Genomic DNA, 16,742 nt, shown 5'->3' with positions numbered 1-16,742 from the left:
AAATTCTGCAAATTAAAAATAGATAAAGAAAGAACAATAATTTTATATAAGTTATCAAAATGTTCAAATCTTGATGACTGCGTAATACAGTGTATAAAATGTATATGTATAGTTAAGATTTTAATACAATAGAATAGTATGTTTGAAAAAGTATATGATGAGATTTATAGGCGACAATTACAATTTTACTATATACTAGATAATAGGAAAATAATTAAAATAATTTTATAACATTTTTTCTTTTTTGAAGATGTAATAATACTAAAGGAAAAGTTTTTACTGAATTTTATAATAAATACAATGAATAATATCATAAATTAAACAAACTAAGTAGTAATGTATGCTTAGAATTGTTAAAAATGACTTATTATGGGATAAATACATTATACTAGCTTACATGGTAAAGTAACATTTGGTGTGATCTAGTTAAACAAAAATCAAGAATTTTCAAAATTCAGAAAATACCATTAGAATTCTATTAAATACGAAAAAACAGTCTTCATATCACCAGAGTTAAATTGGAATACATTACATTAGTTCTTATTCTTTGTCATAATAGTTATCAATGATTTATATTAATTTAAAACTTTTGTATCACAAATTGTATAACAATTTTTTTTAAAAAAAACTTACTTCAAAATGTTTTCAGTCATCGTTGTGATCGTTCTCAATTTTGTTTAATGTTAATCAATTTTATAAACCAAAATAAACAATAACAATATGTTAAATGAACAGACATATTTAAGTCTTATAATATTTTAACCACATTCTAATTGAAATACATTTATTTTTTTTAATAACACATTTTTCATGCAAAATAAGTAAATCACACCATTAACATCACTTAATGCCTGTGTGAAAACAGCATTGTTATTCACTGAAGACTGTTACAAAGATGATAAAAAACATTTTAAAGGAAGTTTTTTTAAGACTTTATTACACAATTTGGCTTCAGTTTGTCATTACGTTGAGATTTTAAATTCATATAATTATATAATATAAGATTCTAATAGTTGTATTGCATATTAGCTTTTAAGTTTCTTTCAAGTCTGTAATATAATTAATTTATAGAAAAAAATGATACAATTATACATTATTCATTTGTACTTCACATTACAGCAGCTTTTGGCATAGGATAGTTGTGATAAAAGGAACAAGTTTTTTTTAAGTTTTATCAAAAAATTTACTTATTCTTCTACATCAATGTTGTCCCATTCAAAATAGTTCCCCAGAGGTGCAAAACTCTTTTATGCCAGTGTTTCATGCACATTTCTTCCAATACTTAAAAATTTGTGAAAAACATTTTTTGGTACAGCCTTAAATTCTAGCAATTTTTTATTTTATCTGTTATGACAAATAGTTGCCCTTTTAATATTCTCTTAAGCAGTAGGAACAAAAAAAAAGTCACATGTTGCCAGTGTGGAAAATACAGAATTGTGGTATTAGTATGTTGTAATTTTTGGCTAAATAATCACAAATAGGGAAGTGTGAACTGGAATATTATAGTGGTGCAAAATCCAAGAATTATTTGCCCGAAGATCCTAATGAAAACAATGAAAAACTGGCAAATAATATTGCTTGTTGACTGTTCAACCTTTTAGTAAAAACTGAAAATGACCAATACCAATGTAATAAAAAAAAATAATCAGGAGAACCTTAACATCTAACTCAGCGTGCTTTTTTTTTGGTCTTGGATCTTCAGGAAGCTTCCATTACGTAGATTGTTGTTAACTCCTTCACAATTCACCTAAAATCTTCCCTATCTCTCCATCTTCTCACCTCCTTCACTGTTGGATCCCTTGTTACACCCTGGAGCAAGTGCGTTCTTGGCCTGCCTCTTCCTTCATGCATTATCCATCATTTCACTTTTTGTTCTGTCATTCTTTCCACATGAACCAGCCAACCAATTCTTTGTGACTTTACTACCCTTACTATATTTTGTCCTTGCAATGCTCCCTCTTATTTCCTCATTGCTTCTTCAAAAACAGGTCCATAAATTATTATTATTTTCTGTTCAAACACCTTCAAAGCCTTAATGTCTCCCATGTCCAATTTTTTGCATCCATAGATCACAATTGGTTGAATTAACATTTTATAGATTTTCATTATGGTTGCCAAGCATAATAATTATTTTTTTAAATTTCTAATTCTTTTTACTCTTTTAATTTCCTGGGAATGGAAATAAACATTGACAATAAGGTGCCCATGGAAAATAAAAGAAGAATTGTGCTTGGAAAGTTCCCAGATATGTGAAATTTCTGACATTTTCCTCTCATATCAATATGAGGAAGTATCATAAAGAGAATGATACTAAACTGCCTTTTGAAGTGCAAGGTTAAAGTGCATAGCTATAATTTTTTTCTCCCAGTTAATGAAGAAAGCATATTTTTGTTAAATATTTTGTATGAATGTTGTGGTATTTTTAATTCATCATAACTTACCACCTCTGATTTTTTCAAAAACATAAAGTCATCATAAAGGCCATAGCAAAATAAACACGATCAAAAGGATTTGTTTGGTTTGGAACTCTGTGAAATGTTGTTTTCATATTTTTACTGCACAACTTTGATAAAAATTTGAAATCAATTTTCTCAAGGCAGAATTGATTCAAACTATGATGTACATAAATTATTTCACAATCATAATACAAAAAAATAAATTCATAAAAATTTAGTTGAAGAATAAATTCTATAACTTTACATAACAGTTTTACTTTTAAACATACTTTTTTTTTTGTGGGCAACATTCTTTTGATATACTGCAGTGGTTGTATTATTACTAACTTCACAATAAGTGAATAAGTTAGCAATATTAAGAAATTTAACTGAGAATTAACCCATCCACTGGCATTTTCATCCTACAAGTGAATCCGTAATTGCAGGTACTGACATTATAACAAGCAATACCACTTTCAGAGAAAGAAACTGGGTACATAACAGTGTTTAATGTACTACTTCTACGTAGAACTACCCTAATTTTTTTTCAAATGTAATCCAATAATCATGTTTTGTTTAATAATATAAATTTTATAAAAATTTATTTAAATAATATAAATTTTATAAAAATTTATTTAATTATTTAGGTCTGTCAGCAACATTTGTAGCATCACCAGTTGATGTAATTAAAACACGTTACATGAATTCACCAAAAGGTCAGTATAAAGGAGCATTTGATTGTGCAATAAAAACTCTTAAAAAGGAAGGACTTTTTGCATTTTATAAAGGGTAAGCATAAAAATTATTATTTTACATAAAAATTATTATTTCATTTGTTAATAGCAATTGAAACTCACAAGATAACAAAATTAACTGAATAAATCCAAATCTACTATTCACAAATACTGAATAGGTAATATTAGTATTCATTATATCATTATGGATTCATTTGTTTTACTCATATATAATTATATAATATAAAATATACATACCCGATAAAAATATATTAGAAATGTTTTTCACATTTTTTTATAAATATAAATGCACTTTCACAGTAAATTACTAAATAGTAATTCATACAATTTTGTATATGTAAAAATACATGCTTCTGACAAAAAAATTTCTTCAATTATTTAATTATTTATTTTTAGCAGTTTTCAAAAGGGTGTTATAAATGGTTATTTCAAACTCAAGAAAAAATTCCCATGAAAAGAAATTTCATAAATATCTAGGGGTAATAAATGGAAGGCAATGAGCAAGAGAATCTTTTTTTAAATATTTCATTTGTTGTGGCAATTCAATAAATATGCAGGAGCCATGGCATAGTAAGATTGGAATGGTACTAGTAAGATATTTGTAATAAAACACAATTTCTTTTTTAATATAAAAATGACCAACATTTTTGAAAAATTAACTTTTTCTTTGTAGTATTGCTTAAAGGTCACATATGTAAAAATTCTAACAAGGTGTATTATATTTCATCTTTTATGTTAATTTTTCTTTAAAAAATATTAACACTTATCTTATTTTCTTTCCTCTCATCCTTCATCCGAGATTCTTTCTTCGAAGTATGTATTATGCTCATAATGGCTTCTGTAATGATCATTACGCAGAAATTATTATAATTTTTTCTTTTTGTTTCAGTTTTGTTCCATCATTCTGCCGAATAGCAACTTGGAATATAGTTGTATGGGTTACATTTGAACAGTTAAAAAGTGTGATGATTAATTCAAGAAAAAATTAAGGCTAGAATGTTGAAAATTATCAATCTTGTGCCATCACATTAAAAATGGAACTTAATTTTTAAAATGCTCAGCTCTGTATCAAAGTTTTGAACATGAAAGCTGTACAATTAGTGGCTTTAAATTCAATTATGTATATTAATATAATGTTCCTATTACAGTTTTAGATGAACGTGTAGATGAACATGGTATTTACAAATTAATTAGGCTGAATATATACCATAAATTAGTTGTATTTTAAATATTATATATTTTTAAATATTCAAAGTGCCAATTGTAAATAATAATTGATAGTTAATTTTAATTTATATTGTAGAATATATTTTTGTAAATTGTGATGTCTGATTACACAAAGAAAAGAGAGATCTATCTATTTATTTAAGAGAAAGTGATATTATTATAAAGTGATAACATTAAAAATCATGATAACACAAACATAAAATGAAAACATGATGCCTTTTATTCCTTAGATATCTGGAACTGTCGATATTACACTGTAACATTTTTTTTAAATAAACAACATGGTAAAAATAGATAGTTTTTTATTTTTTAATAGAGCTAATTTGTGGTTAGATATATACTATTAATCTGCACAAATATCTGTCGGGCAGAAAACCGAATTGGACGGCGGTTTGTTCCATCACCATGATGTCAGGCACGATTTATCCTTACAAAGTTTCAGTACAGGGATTGCTAGTGCCTCTGACCAAGAATCTGGATGGAAACACCTGTTCAGGAAATACCCTGTTGAAAATACACAAAATATGTCATAGTGCACTACATGGGAAGTGTGGTGATAACATTCACATCAGAGCCTGATGTGAAATGAAGTCATTTGAAGTGAAATGTTCACTTCCAACAAGGCATTCTAAGCTCTTTGTGGTGATAACATTCACATCAGAGCCTGATGTGAAATGAAGTCATTTGAAGTGAAATGTTCACTTCCAACAAGGCATTCTAAGCTCTTTATAAAAAACCAAAATGTTTGATTGATTTTGCAAATTAATATTTTCTACCTGCACCTTATATCTCACATACTCAGATGTAAGTGAAACTGCCCTGAATGATCTTCGTGATTGCAGCCAACTTTCTGAACTACCCATCTGTGTGGCTGACTCTGAGGGAAATAACAATTTTTGGAACGCACCACCAGAGACGTGGGACTAAGCTTGTTGAACACAATGGCAGATGTACCTGATATAAACATGCACGTTCCAGTGTTCAAATTCTAAGTTCTACCTCAGTCGACTAAGGAAAACATGATGATATGACCCAAAAATTAGGTCACCAGTTATTAGGCAGGGAGTAGGAATTTGGGAAAGAAAACTGGATAGATCATCCTCACTGATATCAGAATTTGGAGGAAGATACTCATTTGGAATGGTACCAATAATTTCACTGAGAATGCAGGAATGTAGTCACTAGCGGGACACAAGTGGGTACACCTTCTCGTCCTCTGGCCTCAGTCTGATACTCCTACTTTTCACAAACCTATTCATGAAAATGCACATCATCCTGGGCACGTAGGTGAGTCTCCTGTAAACACAGTACAAGAGGATTTCCTTCCTTTATTAGGATTTCAACATCCTCACGACAAGAATGGAGACCGCAAACATTTCACTGAATAATATTTGTAGCCATAGAAAAAACTGTTAAACAACAGTTTAACAGTTGCATGCAAGTTACTTACCAAAAACTACCTGGTTTTTCTTTTTAGTACCAAAACTTTCAGGAAATGCTTAGTTTCTGGCACTTCATCTGCCTCCATATTCTCAAAGAGACCTCAAGATGGCTGTGGGGATTTGGATACCTGAGAGGCTGGAGATATCCTACCAGGTGATGGCTTTTTTGCAAATTCCTTCAATGGGATGTTAGTAGTTTGCTGCATGTTAGTGCAGCAGTAGTTTTATTTGCTGGTATACAAATTGTGTTTTCGATACACCACTTTGGTCTTTCCACAAAAAATATCTTTCTTATTGCCAGTACCCAAGACTGCTAGCAGTAGTGATAGATTTTACCTGGTCTAACAAAGCCTGCACCAATTTGGTCAGTTCCTTGAACAATAGGCACTCATTCTCTTTCTGTACTATGTTGGAGAGAGCTTGTACAAAACTAACACCAGGTTTAATTGGATTCCTCACGTTTAGGGATTTTTTATATTTTCAATGAGCCAAATGAAAGGATATTTTTTGCTCAATACAAATTTTTAATATAGCCTGTTCCTCTTTGTAAACAGGGCACTCTCGAGATCTCACTAAATGTGCACACTTTCAGTTTGTACACTTTTCAACTTCTGTGCATGTGCTATCCTCATGTCCTGTATGGCTACAATACACACAAACTTGCTCCTTAGTGCAACTAATTTTTTTGTGCCCAAAACTCTGACACTGAAAACAGCATCTCGGGTTATATATGTATGGTTGCACACAGACAGAAAGGTTCTTATTTTGTTAGTTTCTGTTCTTATTTTCTCAGGAACAGTGGTGCAGAAAAAGTTAGGTTAAAAGTTAGGATGTTGGCAGATCAACACCAATCTTCGTCCTCATGATCCTCTGCACAGAAGTCACAGATTGCCGTGACAGCTTTCCTAATGGTTCAATATCAGCCAAGTAATGGCAAAAAATCACTTCCTTGCTAGAATTTAGCGCATTATGTGGCTCCATTACCACTTCCTCTTTCCCTATGTACCTAAGAGCTACAAGTTTCTGGCTCTGATCATCATTATTCACCTCAATCAACAGGGTGCTACTCCTGAGTTTTTTTAATGATTTTGGTGAGCCACAAGTTGTCATTATGCACTTATTTTAAAAAGAGGGAAACCTTCAAGAAAGATTTACCCGCTTCCTTGTATTTCACAATAAGAAATCTTACATTAAATATCTTAAGCTCAGTCTCTTTTTCGCTAGAGACATCAGCTGACAACGTTGGTCGAAGTTGTTTCGGTCAAAGTTGGTCGAAGTTTTTTCGGTCAAAGTTAGTTTTTCAAGCGGACCAACAACCACCGACAGATTTTTATTCTGCCATATGGTTCTCACGAGTATCAGGAATATATAACACCTTTCCAGCAGATCGCACACATACTGGAGCACAATAGTTTCCACCTTGGGCTACAGTTGTGGTTCGTAAGATGTTTCAACACCACCAAGTGTAAGAAGAGATTGTGTACGATGTTGTAGTATAGTTATGTAAAGGTGTATGTTGTAAATTGTGTAGTGTGCTTGGTGTAATGTAAATGATCAGCAGTCCTGTGTGTAGTGGGAAAAAAAAGCTGCAGAGGCTAGGCCTGTGGGGATGCTAAAGAATAAAAAATGTCCCAATGTTTCAAAGAATAAGACTCCCTCATAAACATTTATGAGGTTCACATAACCTCATAAATGGAAAACAATGAAAGTATATAGGTATTTAAGAAAAAGGTATCATAATAAATGAAGATATCATTTTCAAATATAAATAATTCATAATTCAATTTATTTTTTTAATATAAATTGATGTAAATAAAATGAACAATATTTTTAAAAATTAACTTTTTATATGGTATATTGCTTAAAAGTCACTTATTTAAAAATTTAACAAGGTGTATCTGTACCAAATTATGATTCATCTTTTATCTAGATAAGAAATTAATTTTTCTTTAAGAAAAAATATAAATACTGTTCAGGTTTTCTTTCTTCACTTTCAAACTTCATCATACATTCTTTCCTCTCCTCCTTCATTCAAGATTTTTTCTTCCAACTATGTATTATGTTTATAATGACTTCCGTAATGATGATGAGGCAAGATATTTTTAAAATTTATTCGTTTTTGTCCCATCATTTGCCAAATAGCAACTTGGAATATAGTTATATGGGTTACATTTTAACAGTTAATATGATAATTCAAGAAAAAATCACTATTATGCCACCACATTAAAAATGGGACTTATACAAAAAAAGCTCAGCTCTGTAAACAATAACAGAGTTTGAAGAGTAAAATGCTGTAGAGTTAGTGGCTTTTGATTCAATTTTGTATATTAATATAATGCTCTCATACCTTTTTAGGTGAAAGTGGTATATACAAATTAATTAAGCTGAATATGCACCATAAAATAGATGAATGGACAAATTAATTAAGCTGAATATGCACCATAAAATAGATGAAATATATTATAATATTTAATACTCAATTGTGATTAATAATTGATAATTTTAGCTAATTTACGTTATAGAATATATTTTTGTAAATTGTGATGCCTAATTACATAAAGAAAAGGGAAATTTATTTCTTGTAAAGTGATAATATTAATAATCATAATAAACAGAAACATAAAATGAAAACATGATGCCTTTGGAACTATCAATATTTACACTATAGCACATTTTATTAAAAATAAACAACATGGTAAAAATAAATAGTTTTTTTATTTTTTAATAGCAGAGAGAGTTGTCAACATATGAGTTAGATTTAATATAATAAAAGAACAACAATTGAATAAAAGACCTTTTTTTATATTTACTCAAGTTCTAATCAAATGGAGCAGTATCCATTAACCCTAAATCACTCAAGCAGTCTATTTCAAGAAGTTTGTTAGAACTTTGCAGAGTAAGAGTCCGCAGAACTGGATGGCACGGCGAAGTCAATGAACTGTGTCTACAGTTCTAAACATGACCTAACCTAAAAATTAAATGAAAATGGAAAAAAAATTAAAAAATAAGCATGAAGACATTATATTTCAGTTTAGTTAGATTTTTAATAAAGAATAATTTCAAAAAATGCCTCGAATTTTGTTAGGAAACATTTTTTCTTCCATTTGATGAACCGTGGGACTCGAATATGTCACTTTTCCTCAAAAAGGTGGGTTTATGAATATTGCTGCTAGGTAACAGTACTTAACAGGGCATATACTATATCTATAAATGCTCTTATGTAAATGAAAGTACTGAAGAAGAAACAATTTTTTTAATTCCCATCACTTCATTAAAAAAAAAAACAAGAGTATTAGTTTAGAGGATATTATAGCTGCTAATAAAACACAAAAAACACAAACATAGGGAAGTGTTACAAATTGTGGCAGCAAAGATTTGTTACATAAAACAGAAATAAATTCTATTGGTAAAATTTTTATTCTACAATTACAGAACCATTTGAAGTAATTGATGGGAAACTAAAAAAAGGTTAATTTAATAATAATATACAAGTTTGTCCACGGATATGATAAAAATTGAGGATGACACTTGCAAAGTAATAAGTGCAATATTACATCAAGGATCTTCTATTTGTGACAGTCATTATACTATTTTTATGAAAAAAGGAAAAATATGGTATGAAGTGAATGATATGACTATCAACAAAAAAACTGGCAGAGAATTACTGGCCCGATTTCATTTATTAAACAAAAAATAATCAAAAAAATTGTATTATTTCTGTAAATTTTATATGTATTACATATAAGTAAAATTATTATATGAAATGCTTAAACATTGTTTAATATCTATTTCTGTATCTATTGTCTACTTGCATATATTTAAATGCATTTTTTTAAACAAAATTCTCAATAACAGATTTTGATAATAGATATGCAGTGTCTTACCTTTTTTGAGATCAGTATAATTTTGTTAAAAACAGTTTTATTTATATTACAGAAATTTTTATTTTTTGAGCAGAAGAAATGATATATGCGAGACTCTTACATTCATTAATAATTTCATTGCAATTTTTTTTTTAATATCACTGCATTTTGTTAGATTAATCTTTTATTTTTTTTTTATATACATTATAATTACTTCTATATATTTACACTTGAACTATCTGCTTTACTACATCCAGACATGCAACAATGTGACATTTTGAATACTGACACACTACAACACTCTGAAAAAAATGTGAGGCAACTACCTGAATACTGCACTGTTTATTGTGCTAATTATACTGCAATAAAACTGCATTATAGTGATAGAATGACAGTTTTCAAAATACCATCATTCAATGCTGTTACCATTTATTAGTTTCTGGATTTATTTGAAACTATCTACCATATATCAGAGTACTGAAGTGTATGTTATCAAATAAAAATGGGGCATCTACTTTTAATTAATTCAAGGATGAATTATGAAATGTGGTATAAAAAAATTCATTAAGCATGCTGGAAGAACTTTGTTCCAATAGAACCTACAAGGCACAAGCAAAAATTTTCTCCATTAACAGCAGTGAGAAATATTTTTAAGAGATCACATTAACAGAATCTGTGTCATCTTTGAATCCATTTGAGTTACTGGATAGCAATAATGTACATGAATGAGCCTGTAATCAGATAAATATACAATAAATATCCTCAACATTCAGTATATATTAAATATTAATTATAAAGGGACAAATACAAAATTGCCACCATTGTAGTACAGCCTGTGTGATCCTCACAGTAATTTAATCACAGACATCAAACTTTTAAAATAAACCCAACTCAGTATATATACAATTTTATTGTTCTGTATTATGGTATTGTGATGATTGAATTTCAAAACAGTTTCCTGAATGCAAAAGCAAAAGAAAGGCTTTTTTTTATTCTCAGTCGTTTGACTGATTTGATCCACCTCTCCAAGAATCCCTATCTAGTGCCAGGCATTTCATTTTGGTACACCCTCTACATCCTACATCCCTAACAATTTGTTTTACATATTCCAAATGTTGCTTGCCTACACAATTTTTCCCATCTACCTGTCCCTCCTATATAAAAGCAACTATTCCAGGATGCCTTAATATATGGTCTATAAGTCTTGTCTCTTCTTTTAACTATATTTTTACAAATGCTTCTTTCTTCATCAATTTGCCGCAACACCTCTTCATTTGTCACTTTATCCACCCATCTGACTTTTAACAGTCTCCTATAGAACCACATTTCAAAAGCTTCTAATATTTTCTTCTCAGGTACTCCGATCATACAAGTTTCACTTCCATATACTCCAAAACATATACTTTCAAAAATGTTTTCCTGATGTTTAAATAAATTTTTGATGTAAGCAAATTATTTCCTGACTGAAAGCTATTTTTGCTTGTGCTATTTGGCATTTTATACCACTCCTGCTTCATCCATCTTTAGTAATTCTACATCTCAAATAACAGAATTCTTTTACCTCCAAAATCTTTTCTCTTCCTATTTTTATATTCACTATATATAATATAATATTATAGTTTCTATAATAATCTTCTATTTTATATTCCAATTTTTACATTTCTTCTACTACATTTCATTACTTTTGTATTGTTCTTGATTATTTTCATGTGGTAGTTCTTTCACGTGGTAGTCTTGCAATTCATTGTTTCTTCTAAATCGTTTATACTCTCTGCAAGAATTATTATATTATCAGCAAATCAAAACATCTTTATCAACTCTTTTATCAACATCTTTTCACCTTGCACTGTTACTCCAGATCTAAATTGTTCTTTAACATCATTAACCGCTAGTTCTATGTAAAAACTAAAAAGTAACGGGGATAGGGAACATCCTTGTTGGACTTCCGTTTTTATTACAGCTTCTTTCTTATGTTCTTAGATTATTACTGCTGCAGTTTGGTTCCTGTAAATGGTAGCAACTGTTCTTCTATCTTTATATATGAACCTTATATTTTTTATAATGCTGTACATTTTATCCAGTTTTACTCCATGGAGCATTTTATTCCAAGAAAGGTATAAAAATTTAAATATCCAAAAACTAATTTTTATAACCTTTCTGGGTTCACAAATGGTATAGCAATATAAAATGTAAACTTATGAAAAAGCTAGCAAGAAAACAAAAATTTATGAAATAAATCAATATAACATTCACATAGTGTCTTGCCAACATATGTACTCACAGTCACGCAATTCTAAAGTCATCAGAAGAAATAAAAGAACTCCAAGCATTAATCTGGCAAGCTCTAAATAGAGATGTTAAAAACTTATTCAGATCAACAATTTTCACATCAACACAGTATCTCATGCACTTCAACTTGTTAATAGCAATCATAATTTTCTTCATTGTATTACTTTTAAGGTTTCAAAAATCAGAAGTAAAATAAAAACCAACAATTAACTTTTTATTATAACATTAGAAATGGAATGAATTTTACAAAATAATAATAACAATAAATATTATCACATATTAGTTCTAAAATAACACAACTACTAAACAGAGATTTAAATTGATTATTAACATCTTAAAAACAGACTAATAAAATGAATGTTAAAATTCAACTGCTTAAATAGATAATTAAAATGCTAATGCTCATACAAAAATTACAACTCTTGACCAAAAGAATAATTATATTTTTGTTTCAATTAATTACAAATAACTATTATTATATCATGTGGATACTTATATCAGAGTAGATAAAAAATCAAAGAGAGTAAGAGACCCAACTCCAGAATATGGATTTGTTTCTTTCTTATTATTTAATAAAAAGCCAAACCAAATTTCTCAAAGTTCTTCAAGTTCCTTCAAAAAGATCTTATAAGTGAACAAATAATAAATAAATAGATAAGCAGATGACATGAAAATAAATAAACACAGCAAAAGCAGGACTAAGAATTAGGTATAGAGTTAAAAGTTTAATTATAAAATAAGAATTTTGTATAGCGATAGAGTGCACGAACCAAATTGAAAAAAAAAAATCAGCCTTAAAGTTTAAAGCACATAATATTACTAAATAAAATTAAACTACCTTGAAAAATATTACCCAAAAACAAACTTTATGTAATTATAAAAGAATCATAAATTATAGACCACCAGTTAAAGTGGTATATTAAAGTGCCATAACTAAATTAAACTCAAACTGTATCCTTACTAGCTTAAATAATTGAAGGTAAATTTAACAAGAACTTTCATGTCTATTTTGCGGATATGAATTTTGTGACTACTATATCCTTAATTTTTTTCTTAAATCAAAATTTGTTTACTTACATCAATATACGAACAAAAATATTAAAAACTATAATAAAAGAAAACCGAATTTTAATTCAGTGATTTTTATTTGTTCCAATAAACACTACATTGAAATTGGCAAATTATATATTATTGAAACAACTCTTATAAAAACAATTAAATGAAAAATAAGTCTTAACATTATTTTATCATTAATGTCTAAGAAATAATTTTTGTTTTTTATTTGAATTCGAGAAATATGTAATAGTATAAAAATTTGTAAAACATTAAAATTTAAATAAGTGATTTGTTCTACTATCATTTGTTAATTACAAGTATCTAAATAATAATACTAACACACATGGCAGTATTTATTAAAAATCCAAACAAAAAATTAAGTTTAGTTTCAAGTTACATTCATAAGAACATTTTTCTAAGTTTATTTTTAATCTTGACTTAACAAAAGAAATAGAACATAAAACACAATTACCTTTAACTCTGTTAATTCATGAGAAGTATTATTTACAAATATAATAAATTAAATTTTCATGCACGTGATATGTGAAAATGAACAACAATGGTAGATTATAAAAATTTTACATGGAAGAGCTACAAAGGTAAAGGAATTTTTCTTTTGTGAATTTTAACCTATTATTATTAATATTATAGCATGTAATGTACCTACAAAACATCAAAAAACATAAAAATGACATTCAAAGAACAAACAGAATTTAGGATTCTCCACTAATATTTTCCTATTTCTACATTTTTTTCTGGTACAACAACATAGTATTCAAATAAAAATGTTAACACACAGGCTTCTTTTTTGCTTAATGCCAGTAAGAAAAATGAAAATGAATAGTACAATTTCCTAAATACTACATTTTTGTAGCAAGCTCCGATTACATTAAACTAGCACATTATAATTTAATTCAGAGATGTCATGAAGCTTAATATGGAGAAAAAATGTATTAAGGGAAAAAAATCATTACAATGCAAAATTACTGCCACATTTATAGAGAAGTTAAATGAATAATATGAGAAAGCTCTAATAAATATCACCCGGGGAGGCTGACCTGCCGTGCCGGAATTTTAGCCGGTGGGCGGGAAGGCCTCCTTTGAGTATAAGGACACTTCCCCGGGTTGAGAATACTTTATTGGATAACCGACCCGGGGGAATAGGAAAAAAACCCCTTATTTGCAGAATATATTTACTAAGATAAAATCTGTCCTACATCTGCTATTGAACTTTTTTTAAAATTGTCACCTAAAAAAAATAGCATTCGACCAATATAGTCTAAATCATATAAACAAAATAGTAAGCAGTTTTTTGCTTTTTAAAAGATTGAGATCATGTACATAATCCATATTCTATAACAATTAAATGATTGACACAACAATTTATGTTAATAAACATAACATTTTTTTCATATAAATAAAAATTTTCAGAAAAAATAAGGTGGATATCACATTCTTTAAAAAAAACTCCATTAATTATGCATTGGTTTCAGAAATACTGGTCATTTCAATAATAATGGTCTCATAATTCTCCTACACTTGACAGGACAAATAGTCTTGCATGATATCTTTTTAAGTCCAGATTATCTTAAAAAGACTTTCAGCATTAATGTTCTGAGCTGAGTTTGATGGGGTTATTACTGAATTCTCTGTTATAAGGAACAGTAAAACAAAGAAGTGTTGCAATTGACAGAACAGGCTCAAACAAATGAAACTTCAAGCAACAGCATAGATAAAAATTATTCCATGGAACCTATTAATTAAAGCATTAGAAAAAAGGAATCATAAAAAGTCAAAAATTACACATATGGCCAAATGATTACTTTCAAACGTTTTATAAGCTTTTCTGTCAGTTTAAAATCTATACTGGATATTAATCATCAATAAAAATGGCCATCACCACTTTGTCAAGTACAGAGTAACTTTTTGAATTCTCTCCTAACTTTTTGAAGTCATATTGAAATTCTAATTATCAAAGATAGAACTGAACTTACTTGATATTTTGGTAAGTAGATACTAAGGAATTTTGCAGATTAAGTACCTACAAATGTGTTACCGTCAGATTATTGTCTGATACAGAGTGTGAGTAATTTACATTAAGGAAAATAATAAAAAATCATGCATCACGATTACTGCTGTAATCTAATTTTATTATTGCTAATCCAGTTATATTATTGCCAAGTTTTTATAAGGTTTATAGGCAAAGTGTTGTAAATTATAAACTGAATAAGTGAATTATAAATTGATGAAAAAAGAGAACATGATAATATCATGACTATTTATGCAACAATAACACAAGAGTTTTTGAAACATAATCCTTTTTTTAAAACAAAGACCATTAGATTGCACTATTATAAGATAAGACTGTCTCATCTTATAAAACTGTTTTAGGAATTCTGATGTAAAATTTTGAACTCTATAGTCCAAAATTCATACTTCCTGAAGCAAGCAGAACCAACTGATGAAATTTTGAGTACTGCTTGCCTGAAAAATGATATAAATCTTTAAATAAGTAAACATAGCGAGAGTGAAAATGTTGATTTCTTTAAATTAAAATTTCTCGCACAGTAAATGCAGATGGATACAAATTGAAAAATCTCTACAATTTAATTTGTTTAGTTAGTTATCGGACAAGAAACCTTCACAATATCAATTTAATAAATAAATCCTACATTAATTAATGACCGTGACAGTAAAATAAAAACTGTCGAAGCATATGATATTATTTTGAACTACAACAAGAGAAAGTATCTTTCTTTTATATAATATATTACTCTTATACATACTTCATTTTTAAATATAACAACAATATACTTCAAACAATAAAATTCAAAAGCATTATAACAAATTAGATTATGTAGGGAAATTTATTTTATACATAAGTAATTCTTTTTATAATAAACACAAATACACAAATTCTATGCACAAATTTTCCTACTTTTACAGAAATTACCATATTGTCATTTTTTTCTAATGACATAAACAAATACATTCACACATATATCTATTACACAAAGTAAACATATATTCACATAAAACAAACAATACATTAAACTGATGATTTTATAAGTTCATTCTCACTATAATCAGAATCACTGCTTTCAAAAAAATCTTCCATTCTAGGCTCAGTTGTTTCTCTCAAAGAATCTGATGCTAAAGTACTGAAACATAAATTAAATATATTGTTCTTAATTACTACTTATTATGGTTTATAAAATTATAAAGTCTGCAGTGTTATAAATTACATTCTCTCAAAAATTCTATTAATAAGTCATGATAAATTCAAGTAAGACATCATATAGCTTCAGAATTTAACAATGAACAAGTGAAAATAAACTGGACACACATGTATAAAAAGTCAATATGTAGGAAAAATGAGCAAATCTTGCATTGATCCACTCATATAATAATTTTTTTATCATTAACTGGCTGTAATAGATGATCCATTTAACATATAGTTATTTTGTACTGTGTCATTATACAGACGATAAATACAGATGATAATGTTTCATTTCTGCTTTCATTTAGAGCATAAATAAAAACAAGTCATACAACAGATAATTAAACAGATCCCTACTTTGTTTCTTGGATTAAATCATTAGTTTTTACAATATTTTAAAATACTTCAAAAATTTACTACCTTTGCGATTCATGTGTGTTTAAAAAGAATCTAGC

The 16,742-nt window shown here is 28.4% G+C and overlaps 3 protein-coding genes across 12 annotated transcripts in view; 2 read left to right on the top strand and 1 right to left on the bottom strand.

Moving 5' to 3' along the window:
* Positions 1–4,710, top strand: part of LOC142321670 (dicarboxylate carrier UCP2-like) — a 93,437-nt gene extending 88,727 nt beyond the window's left edge. For all 3 annotated transcript variants that reach the window (XM_075359943.1, XM_075359941.1, XM_075359942.1), the window contains 2 exons: positions 3,083–3,224; positions 4,080–4,710. In XM_075359943.1, the coding sequence (XP_075216058.1) occupies positions 3,083–3,224; positions 4,080–4,179 (242 nt within the window). In that variant the 3' untranslated portion in view covers positions 4,180–4,710. The remainder of the gene's footprint in view (positions 1–3,082; positions 3,225–4,079) is intronic.
* The window catches only part of nw (narrow), a 393,672-nt gene that overhangs the window by 284,485 nt on the left and 92,445 nt on the right, over positions 1–16,742 (top strand). The gene's annotated exons all lie outside the window — the stretch shown is intronic.
* The window catches only part of LOC142321672 (cytosolic carboxypeptidase 1-like), a 293,694-nt gene continuing 285,487 nt past the window's right edge, over positions 8,536–16,742 (bottom strand). For 6 of the 8 annotated variants that reach the window (XM_075359948.1, XM_075359949.1, XM_075359947.1 and 3 more), the window contains one exon: positions 12,205–16,228. In XM_075359948.1, the coding sequence (XP_075216063.1) occupies positions 16,117–16,228 (112 nt within the window). In that variant the 3' untranslated portion in view covers positions 12,205–16,116. Of the gene's footprint in view, positions 8,828–12,204; positions 16,229–16,742 lie in introns of those variants that run through there. The other 2 variants (XM_075359950.1, XM_075359953.1) reach the window with 2 other exon arrangements.

Source organism: Lycorma delicatula, chromosome 3 (genome assembly GCF_047948215.1).
Source record: "Lycorma delicatula isolate Av1 chromosome 3, ASM4794821v1, whole genome shotgun sequence".
NCBI lineage: Eukaryota > Metazoa > Arthropoda > Insecta > Hemiptera > Fulgoridae > Lycorma > Lycorma delicatula.
This window is presented reverse-complemented; position numbering and strand designations above follow the sequence as displayed.